This window comes from Rhopilema esculentum, chromosome 15, assembly GCF_057945365.1.
Source record: "Rhopilema esculentum isolate cy_ngs chromosome 15, ASM5794536v1, whole genome shotgun sequence".
Classification (NCBI taxonomy): Eukaryota; Metazoa; Cnidaria; class Scyphozoa; order Rhizostomeae; family Rhizostomatidae; genus Rhopilema; species Rhopilema esculentum.
The window spans coordinates 1,005,634-1,027,228 of NC_142829.1; the positions used below are offsets into that span (position 1 = coordinate 1,005,634).

At 37.0% G+C, this 21,595-nt stretch overlaps 2 protein-coding genes across 8 annotated transcripts in view; both read right to left on the bottom strand.

Annotated features, from left to right (window-relative positions):
• The window catches only part of LOC135685055 (uncharacterized), a 40,702-nt gene extending 27,651 nt beyond the window's left edge, over positions 1-13,051 (bottom strand). For 2 of the 7 annotated variants that reach the window (XM_065200797.2, XM_065200795.2), the window contains exons 1-5: positions 12,840-13,050; positions 8,304-8,516; positions 7,830-7,930; positions 5,610-5,684; positions 2,562-3,644 (exon numbers count right to left, since the gene is read on the bottom strand). In XM_065200797.2, the coding sequence (XP_065056869.2) occupies positions 2,562-3,644; positions 5,610-5,684; positions 7,830-7,930; positions 8,304-8,516; positions 12,840-12,997 (1,630 nt within the window). In that variant the 5' untranslated portion in view covers positions 12,998-13,050. Of the gene's footprint in view, positions 1-2,561; positions 3,645-5,609; positions 5,685-7,829; positions 7,931-8,303; positions 8,517-12,839 lie in introns of all 7 variants that reach the window. The other 5 variants (XM_065200803.2, XM_065200802.2, XM_065200800.2 and 2 more) reach the window with 4 other exon arrangements.
• A 1,282-nt stretch (positions 13,052-14,333) lies between these two features.
• LOC135685557 (kelch-like protein 3) lies at positions 14,334-21,511 on the bottom strand. Its single transcript, XM_065201535.2, has 2 exons — positions 21,283-21,511; positions 14,334-17,080 (listed from the first exon to the last, which is right to left on the bottom strand). Exons 1-2 carry the CDS (start codon positions 21,506-21,508, stop codon positions 15,498-15,500), a joined length of 1,809 nt encoding a protein of 602 aa, XP_065057607.2. The 5' UTR covers positions 21,509-21,511; the 3' UTR covers positions 14,334-15,497.
• Positions 21,512-21,595: the final 84 nt, after the last annotated feature.

Sequence of the window (21,595 nt, forward strand, 5' to 3'; positions counted from 1 at the left end):
CTGAAAGGAGAGCTCCTATTTCTTAATAACTATAGTAACGTTTGAAACGATACCACTCGATTTATATTAGAGAATGCGACATAATATCACAATAAGAGTACCTTGTAATACAATACAGATCGAATCAGATTTAGTTTCCATCGAATGAGATTTAGTTTCCATCGAATCAGATTTAGTATGCATTGTTTAAGCAAAAACACTGTGTGCTCGCGAATCCTTTGTGTTTCAAATGTTTTTAGAGAGAGGTTAAATTAGTGAGCGGTAACTTTCTCTTTTAAGGTGCATCCTTCAGTCTGTCTATCGTGTTTAGTTCACAAACACTTATACCGTTAAAAGTGTATACACAAAACAGACAATGCCATCAGAGTATCGACAAATGACTAATCGTCCGGCATTCATAAAACGATCAGGCAAAAATCCTGGGTTGACATCATAAAATGACGATGGCGATTGTGATGATGATCATGGCCATGGTGGCGATAATAACATCCTTGAACAACCTACGTCATACAGTGCTCGCACTCTTAAGCTTCACCATCTTCCACATCTGAGAGGGTGCTTTGACACGAGGAGTTTCACAAGAGGTTTTGAACAGGCATCTTTCTCTCACGTACCATGGTCTTCTTCCCGATGTTGCATCAAAGAAAAACTGCCTCGATATTTCAAGGTTGCAAATCTGTTGTAGAAGAATTTGTATTGGAGTGGTGTTGCTATCAAATTTTATGGGGTTTTCATCCATCTACCTTTTGCAAAAGTTTAAATGGATGATGGTTGTTGATTGCACGAAAAAGCGGACTGAAGTACTTTTCGTCTTACACTCTTCAGACGACGATCGGAAAAAGTAAGCTGAAAATTGATATCCAGGTGTGGATGGAAAGTAAAGTGAGAAGGAGAAAGACTCGTTTGATTGTTTGTCATTGAGAAGGCAAGATCGTCTTTTAATTAAGGAGTTTTGCGATCTGTTTACATCAAAACAAACGATCCTGACTTATGTAGACAGAAAGGGTTCGTTTTCTCTCTTGGACTCTGCAATTAGGTGGGAGGCTGGATATCAATTTTCAGCTTACTTTATCCGACGTTTATACTCTGAAGAGTATCGGACGAAAAGTGCTTTAGTATGCTATGTTTTTTCGCACAATCTTGACGTTTTACGGTCCCAAACTTGTATGATGGTTGCTATTTTTACGTTCAAAAAGTTGAACAGTGTGTTTTTTCAGTAGATGATTGTCACAACTTGCAGAAATGCCACAAATATACGAACCAAATTAATCGCATTGAACGCAACATCCTTCCTCACATCACAGAGTTCGATCAGTCATCGAAGTATTACACACGAAATGCGCAATTAAATCACACGTCACTTGATTATAAAATCATTTCTGATTAGATAAACTTTGAGCCAAGGCGTGCTCGTAATCGAAGAATTTATCAGAGTAATGCATTTATTATTATGACACCCCAGTCCTCTGAACTAAATATAAGATCATTCGCTTTTACAACCTCGTCCGACAAATCCATTTAGCTGGCCAAACTAGCTAGCTGCAGTCTACGTGTTCCATTCACCTTCACCGAAATCAGACACACAGGTACTTCGTTATACCTCTGGTTAATAGCTGGCCAGTTTCTCCTGTCTCGCTAGGTCAATCATAAGTCACAACTATGCAAACTGATGCTTGGTACTGTTTGTCATCTTCTATTAACAGCCACCATTGTTATCAACATTACCAGCTGCCGTTCTTTCTGGCACAGACGCCTTAGACACTTGCTATAATGCTTTTTTCACTATGACCTTTTCCACGATGACCTCTTTCATTGTGACCTTTTCCACGATGACCTCTCTCATTGTGACCTTTTCCACGATGACCTCTTTCATTGTGACCTTTTCCACGATGACCTCTTTCATTGTGACCTTTTCCACGATGACCTCTTTCATTGTGACCTTTTCCGCGATGACCTCTTTCATTGTGACCTTTTCCACGATGACCTCTTTCATTGTGACCTTTTCCGCGATGACCTCTTTCATTGTGACCTTTTCCACGATGACCTCTTTTGTTGTGACCTTTTTCACAATGACCTCTTTCACAGTGACCTTTTTCATTATGACCTCTTTTACTGTGACCTTTTTCACTAAGATATCTTTCACTGCGACCTTTGGTGATTGTTGCTCATTGTCACCTTTGATACTTGCTACTTTTCAATTTCAAGCGGTGATTACATCTTGCAAAATTACTAATGGAATTTGAGGTGCATGAGTACTTGGATGTATAGGCACTAAGCATCTTTATCTTACAGCAAAACCATAAAAGGCGGTTAACAATCTGCTTCAATGGATGTGAACTCCCTGTTCATGGAACCTTCTGTTACTTTGACGTTATGACAGTAGCAGTTCGCATAAGTCAAGGTCAATGTCCATTTTTATTTGGATAATATGTTAGTTCATTAGGGCTGGCGCATCTGGCGGTTAAGTACAAGTGCTACTTGTTATACAATTGTCATTTGTTATTTGGTTAATTCACTTTTTTATACAAATTCTTGAAAACATAGCCTGATTTCCCACTTACCTTCAATCTTATCTTCAGCCTCAGCACCTATCGCATCACCTACACATGACTCTTCCGAAAATTTGGCGTGCTCGGTATCTCTATCGTCGACGTCTCGATTCTGTTCCTTTTCTACCACGTGTTCCCCCTCATCATCATCATCATCATCACCATCATGATCATGCTCAGATTCGGAACTTTTTGAAGCAGAAATCTGCCCAGCAAGCGGAGCTGCCGCCTCATTTCTCCTTTGGTCTGTTTCTTTAACAATTTCTGTGTCATTTGTCTCTTTGTCAAATTCATCCGAGCCCATGTCATGTTCAATATTGGTTTCATTACTGACCACGACCGGAAAATCCCGAGCTATATTCTCTTGCGATTTCTCGACCTCTTCTTCATGTGGAGGTTTAACCAAAACATCACTAGCACGCTCATCTATGTCATTGTCCAACGGTCTTAGACCGTCTTTTCTTGGAGGTTCTAAACTCAGTTCAATGTTCTCTGCCATTAGATCTTCGCTGCTTCTGTATAGCCCTCTTACAGGTTTTTGTGGCATTGTTCCAATGTGGATTGCTTCTGCTGGGGAGCTCCTATCATTGCTTTCTTCTTTTTCTTCGTTTTCAGTTTGGACAGGATAGGAAACAGAAGACTGTTGCAACTCATCTTTCTTTGCATCATCATCATAATCGTCATCAAGGAAAGGATTGGCAGCAACAGACAACTTAACAAGTGTATCCCGGCGCTCTCCTGTGTCTTCATCTGTTCGATGAGCCGTTACACTGACTTGCGCCAAGTCACCTGCAGACACTGTAGCCGCATCCCTTTTGTAGACAGCTGCCTCGTCCATTTCGTGCACAGTAGCCGTCTCCCTGTCATAATCAAAATCCTGGAACAAATTGCTAGTGAAAGCGACGTCACGCAACGCTGCCTCGTTTTCTTTCTCTTCAGAAACACTACAAAGACCACCTGCCTCACTTCCAAAATGGTGAATATTTGCTACGTTACCTTCGCTAACAGACACAGCTCCATTCTTGTCCTGATCAACAACGACATATTCATGGTCGGACCTATCTCCCTTTTTAAATGTTTCGGAGATAGCCCACTCTACAAAAAATTGTATAAAAATATTACAGGATCTCAACAAAGAATCAAGGCATGATGGTATACTGTGAACAAGCAATAACTAAGCACAGAATTAGTCAAAAATGGCTTCTTGAAAAATGTTTACTTTCCGCATAAATGTGATATCTTGCAATATGAAAATGCTTTTATCAATATGAAAATGCATATAAAAAAGTAATAGTTGTTACAGAAACTGAGACCTGATATATGAGTCAGTCTGATATGAAGTTGGCGGACAGTTTAAATGTTATGTTAGCTACAATGCACAAAAGTTTTTAGTTAAAGTATTTATTAAAAAATGTCAAAGACTCTTTGCGTCAATGATCAACCGTTGTGACTTTTCAACTGAAATCAGTTTAGACAAGCAATCGATAACCGCATTATATGTAAAACATAGGTACGGTCAGCAGTAAGAAACGGTAACCACTGTGGTAAGTAGGGCATTCGAGCAAATGGTAATCATTTACGATCATAAACTTTCCCTGAATGTAGTGAAAACGCAGTCACTTGTTATAGGCTCTGGTCCAAACATCCGTAAGATCGAAAGCCAGCCTGATGCTCCACCATCTTTTTCTTTTTCAATAGGTGATCAGAACATAGAAATGATCACCAACACAAGATACTTAGGTGTTCAGATAGACAGTAGGCTCAACTGGGACAAGCATATCGATACTATCAAGACCAAGGCTAATCGAGCCCTTGGACTTATTAAGTATTCTAAGAAATATCTTCCATCTGACATCCTCAACAAAATGTCTAGAGGAATTGTTGAGCCCCATTTGAGCTACTGTTGTTCCGTTTGGGGCTGCTGTAATGAATCAAAGCTTGACGTGTTGCAAAAAATCCAAAATAGAGCTGCCAGAATTGTAACTGGCAGCCCATACGATGCGGCTGCTGCTCCGATAATTCAGAATCTTGGCTGGTTAACCATCAGAAATCTTGTAAGAAAGGAGACAGCCACGCTAACTTACAAATCTCTATATATGCTTGCACCAGACTACTTGAGAAAATTATTCGAAAAATGTTCGGATGATAGAGAACGGTTTCTGCGTTCATCAGAAACTGATCTTAAGATACCGCTGCTAAAAACGATAAATGGCTAAAAGGCTTTTTCTTATCGCGGTCCAAAACTGTGGAACAGTCTAGAAAAGGCTACCAAATTGGCCCCCTCCCTGAAAACCTTCAAAGAACAACTATAGTCGGGGACAACTTTTATTTCATCTTTACGTTCACTTTTTATAGCCTTAGTATTATTAAATATTGTAAATTACGTTTGGTTGGTAAATTTATTTTGTTACTAGTATTATAACATAGTTATTAGCTCTTATTTTAATCTTTTAAACAGGTCAGGTTTAAAAACATATGTATGAACCTTTAACCTGTATAAATATTATAAAATGAAAAAATAAAATGAAAATGTCAGGTGATGGCCAACATCGAGTATCATATCAGGCTACGTTCCAACTAACTGCGTTGAAGACAATTGTGTCGAACAAGAGATGATCAAAACATATCTCTTAGTGCATCATTTTAATCAAAATACCATGTTAATCCGTAGATCATCTTTGCATCGTCCTTGCAGTGTTTTTTCAGCGTCTTTGCAGGATATTTGATGAGTCGCTGTAGCACCTTTGCAGCCTTTCAAAAGAAGGTTTGCCTGTTTCTATGCATTCAGGGTAAAACCGTTTTCCGGCCGAGCCCCCTTTGAGTGGAAAAACCAAGGACAAACTGGCAAATATGAATTCCAACTCCAGGTTAGTGAAAACGTAGCTTCAGAATCGTTAATATTAACTCACGGTCAAAGCAACTGTGCAGCTGTTATATATAAGCATATTTTACTATAAACATAAGCTGTTATTCATAAAGATAAAAGGTTTCAGGTACTTGATCATTAAAGGCCTCGATTAAACGATTCACGGCATGGTTATACAATGCAAATTGTTATACCTATTTCGCAAGAGGTTAGTGAGTCATCTTCTGATTTTTGACGAGATTTTGACAGTTTGTAAGCTTGACTTTTCCCTGAAATTTTCATGACATGTTTAAGGTTACAAATTCAAAGAAATTATTCGAGGTTAGAAACAAGGGAATTCAGAAACATGGTTTGCTGGTCAGCGTGTAAATAAGAGCATCACATTTCACAATTGAACTTGAAAGTGGGTAAAGTGCAAATATAGATGAAACAACAATATACACTAAAGTGAATAGACCAGAAAAGTTGACAAAGCCTGTACTACAAGAAAAATAACAATAATGACAAAAAACCAATAAATAAAAGAATAAAACAAAAATCAAGCAAGGGAGGACAAAATTTCGAAAAACTTTAGCAGAAATTAAAACATCACATTGATTTGAGATAAACACCCAATTGAATCTACATTGTGACATCTGTCTTGAAGTTGAACTTAGCATACGCAAGCACTTTTTACTCAAATAATAAACTAGTGCTAAAATTTTTGATATGACAACAAATTAGTTTCACTTGCATGTGTAAAATGATTAATTTGTTTTGTAATAAGAATATTTTGCAATTCAGTGACCAAGATTTAGCAGGCACCGGGGTCAGAAATTCCTACCATGCAAATTTCTATACAGTGATATAAATTGATATGTATATGCATTAGTAAAACTTAAATCAGGGGTGGGCAACCTACGGCCCGCCCGCCAGAATCCGGCCCGGGAAGAGAATTTTTGTGGCCCGCGAGATTGAATATATCATATTATAATTTTTTTGATTGGTAAGGATGATTTTCCGAGGGGTCGCGATTATTGAATTAAACATATCGATTCAAAATTAGATTATCGAATGTCTTTATCAAACTTGGGAGTCATGGAAAAATTATTTTACTATCAGTTGTCAAGAATTCATCCTGCTTGAAGATAGTACAGCAGAATCTTTAAGGGGCTGGGCGAAAGTTCACAAATGCAGCAAAAATCGCACTAGGCGCACTCGAGGCAGTTGACCAGGGATCACGGTTGTCCCTATTTTGTCATGTCTCAGTTGCCAGTGCGCCGGGGGCCTATATTGGATAATGTAAAGTAAAGAAAACCATTGACAGATCAAACAGCCGGCTATAGACCGGTTTCACCCAACATTAGGGCTCATCAGTACAGCTAGACTGAATGAGGACTTAATGCTAACCTAGGGCCAGCAATTAGGCTGTCAGTGGCAATGCACGTGGGACAGTAGCAATGCATCAACGTGAAGCATCTGTCTTTTTAGCTCAGACCATTCACTTTAACATACGTAAACACCAAATTGTCCAATAAAGAAGGTACGCATTAGTCTTCAAGATTCGAAAGTCTCTAATCACCAACAACCGCACCTCAAAGCAGTGCTGAAGTCCTAATGCGTAATTCTTTTCCTTTCCCCTTTCCTCTTGGAAAGGTGGGGTGCTTGGTGATTTTCTCAAAGAGACTGTCAAGATTCTAAAACTCATGCATACTTTCTATATTGGATAACTTGGTTTTTACGTGTATAAAAGTTAATGGTCTGAGCTAAAAGGCCGATGCTAAACGTTGATTGGAGAATAATTCAGTATTTCCTTCCTAGGATGATTCTTCAAACCCTGAATCACATCCTTTTTAATTTTGGTTGGTTTTTTCAGTTTTGAACTTACGACTGTAACAGTCGTTTCTATCGTTGCAAACTTTCTATGTAAAAGAGAGGTTTGTACTTGTAGTGAAGCTGAGTTCAAATGAAAGTTTCTCATAATTATTAATATCGTTTTACTACAGCTATCGATTTTCTTATTACCTTTGGCCCGCTTAAAAAAAGGTTTGAAGGATCTGGTCCAGTCCCCAAATGGTTGCCCATCTCTGACTTAAATAATCAAAGAGCACGTTTGTGAAATATACTAATTCTATTCAAGTAGCAAGTTCCCTGGTTACTGGGGGACTAAGCACCTATTTAGGCCTTTCGCACAGCAAAATTTCAAAATGGCACCAAATAGTGGAAACTAGTGTACCTGGCGATCTATTTTTTCAATCATTTTTTTATCCTTATCATCTCAATCATTTTTTTATTAACAAACTTTTTTCTCATTAAACAAATGGACATTGCAAGATAACAAAACAAACTTTTTTCTCATTAAACAAATGGACATTGCAAAATAACAAAACAAACTTTTTTCTCATTAAACAAATGGACATTGCAAGATAACTTACGTCTCCTAATCAATTTCTTCAGTAGTGTGCTTCCGTATTGGATTTTCTTTTTCTTTGGTAAACTGCCATAAAACCATTCTCCAGATTCTCCTTTTATTTCCCTGCAGAAAATCAGTACAAAACAGTTCTCAATTCTAAATGGCAAAAATGCTCACGATCGATTGCCCAATTGATTAGATAACTTAACAACAATAATACTTAAACTCTCGAAAAAATTAAACTCGATTTTGGTTCAGATGTCGTTTTTAATGTCAAAATTAATCAATTCAATTTATTCAACATCAGCAAAAGACATTCGAAATCAACCTTTCTCAGGGCCTCTGCTTTATAACAAAAATCGTTACAGCGTACATAACCAGATAATCTGCAGCAAATGTAAGCTAACAGGGGTCAAACATGAAAACTTCTTTTCAAGCAGGTTCCTTAATGACGTCACTACTCAAATTGAGCAGGCTACAAAAGTTTACGGATTACCTCTCCTTGTTGCACATTGTACATATCCATCTATTCCCTAATGGCTTTTGGCAGTTTTTGCAAACTTTCTTGTTGCACCAAGGGCACATGCCTCCTCTGTTTGCAATTGCACCTAATGGGGATCTGCATCTCATACATACTCGTCCATATTCTTTCTCTTTACCTTCAGGAACACCAAGTTCTTGTAGCTCATCGAGTTCCCTTTTCAGCTGCCTAATGATCAGAATGGATTTTGTATTATTTCGTAGTTAACATGAGTACAGACAAATATATATAAGATCCAAATATGTTTTTGGTATCCCGAAATAGCGGAAATGAAAATATTTGGGGGCTTAGCCGCATTTTCTTTTCTGTTGAAAAGTTGATGTACTTCAACACGAGTCCTTGCATGCTTCTGTAGGAGAAATTAAAGGAGCGGGCGCTTTTTTAATCAGGGCACTTATTTGATAAGGGTGCTTATTGGAACGGGGCGCTTCTTTTATTTTTGTGGATGTCAAAGCAATTCAAGCAAAGACAAATAAGTAAAAGAAGGATTTCGAAAATAAAAAAGAAGATATATTTGAGAGTGTGTTATAAACGTTTCTTTGCTGTGAAAATATGAAAAGAAAGCAGGGGTGGCGCTAATAACCAAAACGTGATGCGCCGACAACCACAGAAAAATCTAAGTGTCGGCGAATATAAAAAGAGATCTGATTATAAATACTGATGCCTCATTACAAAACAGATCCTGATATTTTTGGTAAAATGTTTCCATTCTTTATAAACAAAAATATTTCGAAGTAGTTTGCAGTAATAGAATTTTGCTTCTTGGAAAAAAGTCCATCTAGGAAGTTTTTACAGTTTAAGACTTCTAAATCAAAATATGTGAAATATTGCAGTAGACTCTAAAAGCAATGTTTTGAAAATGATAGAAAATTTTTTTCATCCGTCAATGAAATCATTTATTCAATTTTTACACCAAAAACTTCGTTACAGCGTTTCAAATTACTAAAAACTGATATGCAAATGTTTTGATGTGCCTCGCTTGCACAATACATCGTTTACTGGCTAAGCACGTTTGAGCGAATTATTGCTTGGCTTCAGCCTAACACAGTACTATCTTGTTTTTTGCATATCTTACTATAAAATGGTCGAGAACAACATCGAGGTCTAACATAATGGCCCGCTTCGACCAGAAATATCATGGAAACATCATGTTAACAGTAAAAATGGCTGCACATTTAATAGTTACATGATGCCTCTCCGATTCCTAACAAATCTTTAAAAAATACTACACTCTTTTTAAGAACAATTTTATAAGAACACGAGCCTAAAATCTGGTCTAAATTCATGAACAAATTAATAACAAGCTGAGGTTGAGGTACTTAAAATGTAATCTAGAACAAAGTTACGAAACTTCCTTGAAATGTGAACGAGGAGTCTTTTTCACATCTGGAGGTGCTTCTTTCGGTGAATTTTCAAACTTTGTTTTGATAATGGGGCCATAACACTACCCATGGACACAATCTTTAGCGAGTGCACTGTTTACACCGTTATAATTTTACTGGTTTTACTCTCAATCTTCTGGTGGTACAAAACTTAAAAATGGCTTTGGAAAAAGTAAACACTTGAGTATACTAAAGCTTTTCGTCTGACACTCTTCCGAGTTTAAAACGTCATAACATAGATTGAAAACTCTACGCTAGGAAATACATACACCCAGTTGTGGCCAATAAGTTGTGGATCGAAATAGGCCAATCAGAAACGCTGCCGCTTGCCTATAGAGAATGTTACCAATGGAGTCCAAAGGTGAAAACGAACTCTTTCTGTCTACACAATAGCAGTTTTTGAGCTTATGTAGATAGATTCCAAAACTGCTAGATGGAACGGCGAACAGCCTGTTCGGAACAGGCTTTACCAATAATCCAAAACATGTCGCCATTATAGTTTTTTGCACACTCTGGGTTTTCTAGTAAATATGGCACAATAGGAGAATCGCATGCTTTAGTTGTAGTTTTAGATCTGTACTTATACCAAAAGAGAACAGCTGCCTTGGTCTTATAAGATCACTGCACCTATATCCGCATATAAGCGCATGCACCTTTAAATGAGGTGCGCCTATAAGCGGGGTAATAATGTACGTCTCAGAAACTCGATTTTGGCTAAAATTTCGAATGGGAACCCGTTTCTTAAAGTGGAGGTAGTGGGCACTTATTCGAGGGGCGCTTGTTTAATAATTTTCCCAAAAGGGTGGGTGGAAATTTAAGCCGGTTGCTTATTTGATGGGGCGCTTATTCGAGGATTTATAGTATTTTACTTATTTTGAGATAATCTAGGGTCTTCTTACAGGTTATATGGTCAAGACATAAAACTTTTCAATATTTTTTTGGGGTCATCACTTTGCCACACAATTAAAAATTCCAACAAAAGGTTTTCATCAAAGCCCAGCAAACAGTGGTATCCTGTTGCTGTGCAACAAAAAAGCATCTGATTCACCACCTGACCAAATATTTCACTTTCTTCTTCAGGTATAAGCAAACAAATTGTATGCACAGGAAACCTGCCTATGAGTGGCATCTATGTGGCATTGATAGGCCTAAATACTTTTCATGAGAGACAATTAAACTCTTTCAGGGAAAATATCATGAGTTATGCAAGGGTTTGGGCAAGATGGAATACTAACATCCTATAGATGTACAAGATTTTAATCCAAAAAAAGAATTTCTGATGATTTTTCAGATAAACTCTAGGATTTTTTTCAAAGGGCTATAAGATACTAGCCAAATAGGAGGCAACAAATTTGTACTAAAAATGGTGAGGAAAGTCTGGAAAAAGCAATTGTTTTAGCCAGAAAGAAGCAACTTTCTGGCTATGTAAACTATAAAATAGAATCATTCCACAAAGATCAACAAATGCTTTAACCAAAATACTGAGAATAATTGAAATGAAACAAAAGGAAAACGTATCTTTCATATATAAACATAATTTGAAACCTTTTAGGATGTAGCCCAGTCTCCAATCCTTGTAGCGAATGGGGAAGATCTTACATTGTGACCATGACAGCTTCCAACTATACCTACACCGTAAGGTCTTAAAAGTGCTGCCTGTGACAGTATTTTTATAAAGTTGGAAGCAACGGTTTGTTGCAGTAAAATTTGAAAATAGTTTTTGAGATTTTCTACAGGGGCAGACAACTAGGGGTGGTCACCTCCTCTCCCAATATTTAGGAGGACAATGATCTTTGTTCTAAATCAATGGGAAATGTGATGTCATCTTATCAAAACAAAGGGTTTGCCTCTCAATATTTTATCAAGTGTCTGCCCCTTGTTTTTTTCTCCATGAAAACCTGGAATCTGAAATCCAAAAATTGCTTTCAGATTGTAAATGGTGACTAAACTCTCATTTGAAATATTCAAAAATGGTATATGGATAACATAAATAATATATATAAAGAGTATTTAGGATATCACCTTGTGATTTGAAAACAAGAAGGGATATCGGCATGGTTTGAGAATATTTTTGGGGGATGCAGCCCTAACTCCTTGCCCCGCCCCCTTACTGCCATGAAGTTTCCCTCACAACCCTAACTTGAAAAAAGAGGCCAGAAATTACCATTTAATAGAATCTCTTATGCCAAATTCAAGGAAAGAATACTGTCTGGTATCCTTGGATACAGACAATGTGAAGAACAATTTTTAGATTCTACTACTTGGATACAGACAAGTGTGAAGCAAACCTCACACCTATTTTGTCTTACTTAGTTGTACAAATTTTTTGAGGGGTGCCTATGTTACAAAATAGAACAAAGTTGAAGTTCACAATCAAGGATGCTAAGTATTCCAATGAACTAAAATTGCGTTAGGTTTACAATCACTAAAAGCATTTAAACAAGTGGGCTTAATTCCTTCTGTCAGTGAAAATAATTAAATATTAATGAAAGGCAAAAAACAAGCATTGTGCCTTCCATTGAAGATTACAATAACAATCTTTTCTCAGCCCAAACAATATAAAATCACCTCAATATAACCAGGACACTGTTTTCATGCTGTTATTCGAATCTCCCCCTTAAAATTCCTCAACATGTCAGTTTACAAAATGATATCATTTGTTTTCTTTAATAACGAACTGAAATTTATGTTTGGTTTGGCCAATATTATCGTCATTTGCTAAATTTCTGAAATTTTGCACACAAGAAAAGGAGTTTAGCAAAAAAGTATCGTACAACCAGCTCATATAGCACACAATTTAAACTCACGCCCAGGCCGGTTTACTCGCATAATTATTTGAAACAATTCATATTTTTGTTTCAGGAAGTTATTTTCTCTTTGGAAACGGCTCCCACCCAAAAATTTATGTTCGCCAATGATACGTCAAAGGGCTGTACACCTTAATGTCGCAAAAGCGTGATTTCCAAGACAACCGTTTCATGTTGAAATATACGAGATACATAAACTCATTTAGGGGCAAAAGCCTATCCCTTTTCTACTTTCAACTTGAAATTCCAGTGCTTGTATTGGATCGCGAGGGCCTAGCACAAACAGAACACCAACCACAAACCTTAGTCGATCTTTTTCCTGTGATCTGATCTCCTCGTCTCTTTGAAGAACTGAATTGATAATATCTTTCTCAGTAGATGTTAGCCGGCATATTGCATCTTGTAGATCGTGTTCTTCAGGAACCATGCAATTTTCTTCAGGCTCCGGTGATGCAGCCATCTCAGCGACCTAGTCGGGTCCACTGCTCACTTTCTTCGCCTCGTTCCTCTACGAGACACTGTTGGGAAGTGGGACATCCCCAATTGGGGATTCCAGTTGCTTTGAACGCAATGCTTTAACGAGGTGAACAAAGGGCAACAGAAAATCATTTTCGAAATAAAAATCAGTAAAATCTAAAAAGAGTAGATAATATTCTTATAATTAGAAAAGGCACACTGCAATTCATCGAAATACGTACATGTGCATGTACTGTGTTTAGGTGAATAAATATCAACTTACTTAAAAAAAGAACCGAAAATGATAATTTTTTAAGCGTCGTTACAAAATTCAATTTTGCATAAACAAACTAAAAGATTAAGACATATCCAGGGCCGTAGCTACTATAGATTTTAAAAATACCTTGTTTTCCATGGCCATCCCCTTTTGTTTCTATCATTGTTCCATTCAATGTACAATATTATCCGAACTAAATTTTTATTTACCCCTGATTATAGTCAGCACAAGATATCAGCAACGGATAATTATATTCTTGAGAAGTTTCGCGGCCTTCACCAAAGTTTTCTGTCCGTTTTTGGAGTCCTGTAAAAGAAACTTCGAAAGGAGCTGTTTCCATTCATTACATATACATACATGTGCATCGAAACACAAATCCCTACTCTTCTCTGATGCTCTTTCAGGTTGGTCTTACCTAATTTTAACACTTTAGCAAAAAATATTCCAAACTCTGAGTTATAAGATCGTGGATGCTCATTCTACGCAAATTCGATTACTCGCAACAGGGACCCTATATTACAAATGGATGAGGCTAAACAATTTTTGAGTGCTAAACATGCCTGCCTTGGGCTAGCCCCCTTCCCCACGTAACCGTGGTTTATGCCTCTCCTTTTTAGGGGGGTAACTGCCCCCTTGCCCAAATAGGCTAGTGTTGCCTTGAAATTAGAATTACTGATCATCTCCTCTTGCTATACTGGTGTCGGTTTTGATACCGTGATTGCATCTTGAATTACTAATTCCTTTCCTCCACATTCGCAATAGTCTCACAAGTAGAAACTTCCGTAAAGGCGATTAATGCTTGTGCACTACCTTCTAGCATCTGGCCACGCCCTCTCATTTGGCTTTTTATTCCAAGACCTGCAGGCCTAAACTACCACCACATCACCGCCCCCTTATTAAACCACGCACTTGCTAGCGTGTAAGCAATGGTTGGTATTGCTTAGGTCGATAACATCACTATAGGTCCTTTCAATCCATTGGTAACGCATCATCTACTAATATATTGCTCGATGAGATCGGTCTACTTCAAATAGAATATCGGGCACAGTGACTTTCTAAAAAATTCCGAAATAAGTATCTCTTTGAATAAGGACCTCCCAGCTAAATTACATATTAAAACTCGTTAGATAATATTGATACAAAGAACAGATATCACTATGGCGTCTAAATCATATTCCGAAAATTTATAGCACTCTAAATTAAACTAATATTTCATTTGTCTTAAAATCATCTGATAAAGCTATTAACTGTTATTCTACTGCAATCATTCTATATCTACTCACAATAAAGTTTTAAATGAAAAATCAAACTAGAATTTCATATCCAGATGTTCTTGCAGCATCGATAAACAGTCCTGCCAAGAGGGGGGATTGCCCCAGGCCTAAGCAGAAAGGGGCCCTAAAAAGTTATAACAATCATGGTTTTAATGATGTCACATTTCTTTTTGCCCTAGGCTCCAGAAAAGCTCTCAGCTGGCTTGGTGACAAATAGAATGGATCCAAGAACTAAATTTTTTGTGGGTTCTTGATTCAGAATGACATGAAATACATCCTTTTTTAAAATGAATATAAGTTGCTTCTGCAGGATGGGGAGAGATGTGACATAGACTTTGGTACCTAGTAAAGTTCACATATTTACCATTCAACCTCTTACTTCAAACTATGGCTACCTGCAAGCTCACCTGCACAATTCACTATGCATCAAAAATCTAATATTGCATTATTTAGGACTAATTAATCATTACTTCACAAAATTTATACCAGGCTTTTGATAAAGGGAATTGTTGCCTACATCTAGAGATTCTGAAAATTGGTTGCCAGTTTCGAGAATTTCTGAACTGTCAAATTGGGCTGGAGATGATGGTTAATAGCTTGTTAAATAAAAATAGTTCACAGGGAGATGGTATTCAGAGCAAATAACATTAAATGGTCTCCTCCCAATTGAAATATGTTATTAAAAAGCAAAGTATTATTGAAAGGGCATATGATAGGGGTTGAAATGTACATGAATGAAACTTGATATAGTAATGAATGCGATTTTGAAAAATGTGGATAAATAATGCATTTTAAATAAAAATTGATGAACCCTACAAAAATATATACTAAGAAACATAATATATAACAAAATATTCATACCAATACAAAAACAAAAAATGAATCACATATTTGTTGTACACAGCATTAAAGGCTTGTTCACAAAGATGATATCAAAATTTGAAAATGCAGCATCAATGATTACTACTGGAAGGAAAATGAATGCCACAACGAACTTCAATGGCATGTTTTGGGACCAACATTGAGACACACTTGATACCTGATGTTGCAATCGGCAAAGGACAACCAGTTTTCCATGTGTCACTTTTTGGGTCATAAATTTCAACATCAGAACATTCAGATGCATCTACAAAATCTTCATCATCTCCAGCATTCATGCTTTTTATACCTCCAAATACGTATATCTTGTCGTAAAGTACTGCAATACCGGTAAATGAGCGGGGCACAGATGCATCTGCAATGCGATGCCACTCATCAGTGCTGATGTTGAAAAACTCTCCTGAGCAGTAGAAAGACCACATTGCATACTCACCACCAACCACATAGATTCTATTTCCAATAACAGCACCACTGGCAAATGCACGTGAGGAATTCATGGGAAAGATTTTTGCCCATTCACCTAGGTATGGATCATATCGCTCAACACTTGCAAGGGCCATTCCATCTGGACCATATCCACCAATAGCATAAAGCTGCAGATGTGACACAACACATGCCCCACGTCTTGGCACTTTCAATTTCTTAACAGTGGTCCATCTGTCTGCAGCTGCATCATATTTGAATACTGAATCTGAACAAAGACCTTGACTTCCTGACCCCACAACATATATTTCGTTGTTCAAAACTCCAGCTCCATGTGCCATGGTTGGCTCAGGCAAATTAGCACTCCTAGTCCATTTATCCAGGGCAAAATTGTAAAATTCTACTGACTTCAATGTCTTTCCATTGACATCTCCACCTATGGCAAAAATGCTGTGGTCTACAACTGCTAAGCCAAAATTGCTTCTTTCTTCATGCAAAGGGGCAAGTGGGTACCAAAAATCAACATCTGGTACATAGCAAAGTGCCTCTTTTGAAGCAAGTTCATCTTGCACTCCTCCACAAGCAACAACTATCTTTGTTACATCAAGTGACTGTCTTGGTGACGCTTGGGGACTTACTACCAGTGATCTGCGATCCGTAAGGCATTGAAAGTTTATAGCTGTCAAGACAAGTTCTTGGCAATCTATGTTCTGCATTATTGTTGTGTTCGAGGCAATTTTGTCAAACAAATAGTACTTATCAATTAGCAAAAGCCTGACATTCTCCATGAGTCTCAGAAGATACTGAAACCTCTCTTCTTGATCATAATCAATCCAAGCAATAACAGCTTCATATACTTTCTCTTCCTTCTTCACATTCACTTTATTGTTGCTGATGATATGAATAACTTGATCTACATTGAGACTTTTGAACTCATCTGAGTGGCTGACGTCTGCAAAGTATTTATAAATAAAGGCATCTGCACTCTTTTTCAGTGTCTTGCAATTGAACTCATCAGCTAGTGAAGATATGGACAGGCAGTTAGATGCACAAAGCTTCTTTTCATAAAACCTACAAACCAGATCTTTCAAATTCGTCATTTGTAAAATATCTGATGCAGCAATCAGCAGTCTAACATTGTCTTTGTGTACACATATTTCTCCCAAATACATAAACTGAAGGATGTCTTCCATGATTGATGGGGATATATGCTCCTTCAACTGCATCTTAACCCCTAGAAATAAGCAGATTTTAATGTTACTATTGACACAACTTCAAGGTAAAGAAGTTATATGATGTAATGTCATAACATACATAACATAGCATAATAACATAGCATAATAACATAGCATAATAACACAGCATAATAACATAACATAACATAACATAACATAACATAACATAACATAACATAACATAACATAACATAACATAACATAACATAACATAACATAACATAACATAACATAACATAACATAACATAACATAACATAACATAACATACATAACATAACATAACATAACATAACATAACATAACATAACATAACATAACATAACAAATGCTGTAATGTAGCCTGTTACAGATCACCACAATTCTAAGTTTATTGCTTTTGAGTAGCAGGAGATGCTTATAAAAAATATGCAAATTGAAAACATTTGAGGCCATGTGTGATAAGAGCGAAACCCAGCATGCCCTGTGGTTGAAACAAAAAATGCTTAGTAGAAATTTGTTGACAGGAAACATTGCATTGAAAAACAATTATGATTAATTTATGATATCATAATACATTTGCTCATTGCAAGTTATTCGCTAATCATACTTCTATATCTTATTGGATATAAATATTGGCTTAACTCAAAGATGAAGAATTGCAAGAAAGTTTTATAACAACCAAAAATAGCAACAGATTCATTTCATAGTACATAAATGACTCAATCTTGCTAGTTTTATTTGTGTTTGTCAAGCATGTATAATTTCAAAAATAATCCCAGATACAGACTTTTTATATGCATAAAGTTGCGAGTATCAAGGCTCCAAACTGCAAACATTAAAGAACAAATAAACATTATTAGCGAGGTGAAATCCAAAAATAATTAAGATTTTTTTGTGCACATCTGAGTTTCTATCTCTGGTTTTAAACATTATTCATTTTTTTACCAACTTATGCAAGCTCTAGGGGAAATTTCAAACATATGCAAAGAAAATTGTTTGTTTCATTCAAGATAGAGCCAGTTAAGAATAATTTAAGAATATAATTTTCTCAACAGTGAACATCAAATTTTACAGACTCTGTTTGGAAGAATATAAAATTGAAGGGTTTTTCAGTTTTGAGGTTGGTATGCCTGCAACTTTTTGGCAGTTTATCAATGGAAATAGTGAATCTTGACTAGTAGCTTTAAACTTTCTACCTTTGAAGCAAACTTGCCAGGACATATTTTGATATATAAGTCAGCCTGAAGTATACTCTAGGTAGCATATAAAGAAAAAGAAGCCAAATATAAAAATTAATGAATTGTGAGCATGTAAAGTGATGGGGATTGTGCATGCTTCTGCTATATGCAGTTGTGTTTCTTGCAGCTCTTAGAAAACAGTAAAAGGGTTTTATTGGAGAGTCATTCTGACAGTAGCATTCTGACAGCCTGTTGCCAGGAAAATTACTTGTGATGTGAGTTGGAATTATGGGTACCAAAAAGGTTGTACCCAATACCAAATCCCTTGCATCCACATTTGATGAATTTTAAATTACCCTCTCAAAATACCCTTTCGATGTTGTCACCTTATCAGAGACCTGGCTAGCTAGAAACAAAGCTCTCAATAATTTTGTGCAAATTCCAGGGTATGAACTTGTAACTGAAAATTGCAATAACATGAAGATGGGGAGTTGGGTTCTACATCAAAGTCTCAAAAACAAGGCCTTATGGATTGAGCTACTTGGACAAATAGAAACAGTCAGCATTTGGCATGGGTCATCTATTGCTTCAAGAAGCTATTACCTTTAAATGACTGGTTTGAAAAATTACAGGAAACAATTGCCTACATCAAGTCCACATGGGACAGGCCATTCTTAATAGCAGGGGACGTGAACATAAATTTGATGTTTCATGAGAACACAAAATGTCATAAATACTCTAGCATGATTGACAAGTTAAATTTCCTACAAATGGTTAAGGCTCCAACAAGGATCACCCAAAAACACGTCCTCTTTAATCGACCACATACTAATAAGCCACCCAAGCTTGATAAAATTCACAGAGGTTTTGCTTTGCCATGGTACCAGTGATCACTATGAACCATATGCCCCGATAACTGTAAGAATTCTAAGATACGAGCCACACTACAAACTGATACGAGATGACAAAACATTTGACCATCAATCTTTTGTGTGTGATGTAAGTCAGCTTCCATTCGGTCTTGTATATTCCATTGCAGATCTCTCCAAAAAGATAAGAGTCACCAGACCTCCTGCACCTTGGAAACATGATCCAGAGATAAGATATTTGCAAAAAATCTGAGATGAATGTCGTGTAGCAGTCCGCCAGTGGCAAGCCTTGGGAGACATTTCGAGAAATTCACCTATGTGGAACAAGTTTAGAGAAAGTAAATGTGCCATAAAGAAAGCAGCGAGAAAAGCCCAAGCTACTTTCTATCGTAAGGCACTTTCAAAGCAAAACAAAAAAGAGGGCGTGGAAAGTCATTCATAGTGTCTAACAACCCCCAGCTAAGTGCTCAACGCTAAGTCCATTTGTTTTGAATAAATATTTTGCAACTGTTCCTGTTGCAGAAACGAAGCAGTTCATCGATGATCTCCCAAACAAAGACAAAATATCTTTCTCCCTCTGCCAAACCACCTACAGTGAAGTATTAAAACAGTCGAAACTGATACGTAGTGATCTATCAACCGGCTCAGATGAAATTCCAATACATTACATAAAGCTAGGGTGATATCACATGCTCTCCACTCCCTCATATCATCAATACATTCAATTCATTAAGGATAACAGCTTCCCTCGCTGTGGAAGATGGCAAGAGTTGTGCCAATAAACAAAATGCCATCTCCGACTGAAAGCTCACACTATCGCCCCATTTCCATACTTTCCGCTTTTTTCAAAGATCTTCGAAAGAATAGTTTGCAATCAAGTCATCAATTGCATAGAAAGACTCAAAATTTACAAAGATACCCTCACTGGTTTCTCAATGGTTTTGCATTACTTAAATTGAAGAGATGACATAAAGAGAGCCATGAACACCGGCGTAATATTGATAATGGTATTAATCGACTTTTCAAAGGCTTTCGATACAATCTAACATGACATGCTGATTAGGTCTTTAAATAAAATTAGCAATTCCAAACAATATGTACAAATCGATGCTCAACAGTCAAAACCAATGACAACATATTTCAGAGTGCTGCAAAGATCAATACTTGGACCACTGTTCTTCAACCTTTATGTTAATGGCCTATAGGGCAATATTGATTCAAGATCAATCCAATACGAAGATGGCATGACTATATACGAGTTAGGCAAACCCAATGATATACAAATGACCACTGATAAGTTAAACTCGTTGTTAGAGATATCGGAACATTGGTCAAATGAAAATTATCTGGCCATAAATGCAATGAAAACCAAATTTTTAATCAGCAGATCCAAAAGACAGTACGATCGTCACCAAATTGAAAAAAGACCATATCACTGTCATTGGGAGGAGAATGTATCAAACTGGACAAAAAACCATGTCTTCTAGGAGTCTATCTCGATAAGCACTTGGATTGGTCCAATCATTTGAAAGAACTCTCCTCTAGCTGTTACGGAAAATTAACAGTTTTAAAAAAGCTGAAGCACTTCACAACCTTTAAAGTCAGAAAACAATTTGCAGAAAGCTTAGTGTTGACAAAGGCTGATTTTAATGATCATGTTTACACACCACTGGCAATCACCCAAACAAATAAACTGCAATGATTGCAGAAATTTTCAGTTGGTTTTGAGCTTGGTCGGTATGCATTTCAGCTGATATTCTCAAACTTAATTGGATTCCAATAATGGAAAGAAGAGAGTTTAACTGCATAAAAATGACTTTCAAAGCCATTCACAACGAGAATTGGCCTTCCATTAACCGCATTGAAATAGAAAAGACCAGTGGCACTCTTCGTAATACTAACGAACTGAAGCTGAGCGCATCAATGATCAGGGATACCTTTCAAGACACCTTGTATGTATACCTTGTATGTATGTATGTATGTAAGTGATGATTGGGTTTATATTTCGATCACGCTGTTCGGCTTGCCCTACCCTCCTTCTTTATATGGCCACTGATAATAAGTACAGGAGTTCAGGCCAAGCAAAGATTAGCAAAAGTCTTGATTTGAAAGACACCATTTCTATCATTGGGAAGAATAAAGTTTTAAAATGCTTTAACTTGTTTAATCTTACCGTGACTTGTATGTGCCTCTTGATCCTGCGTGAAGCCATGTCTAAAGAAAGGACTTGCTGCACTAAGGACGATTCTGTGAGCAAGATATTCCCTGTCTCGACACACCAGCACAACATCACATAGATAATTTTTTTTTCTAAACGAGTTCAGCATATTTGCCAGGCTTGTTTCATAATTTTCAAGTTTGAACTTTTCTCCGGTGGGCATTCCCAGTGTGTCCGCCATTGCTGAACCGCAGATTGTGTGAAAGACCAGGGGACCAAGGAAGCCACAATAATTGCGTTCGGAAAGGCTGATCCCAACAAGAAATTT

Bases quoted from the DNA above. Each gene is read 5' to 3' on its own strand.
- LOC135685557 (XM_065201535.2), bottom strand. From the start codon at position 21,508: ATGGCGGACACACTGGGAATGCCCACCGGAGAAAAGTTCAAACTTGAA. The intron at 17,081-21,282 runs GTAAGATTAAAC...GCTTATTTCTAG, and splicing joins AGAGGCACATACAAGTCACG to GGGTTAAGATGCAGTTGAAG.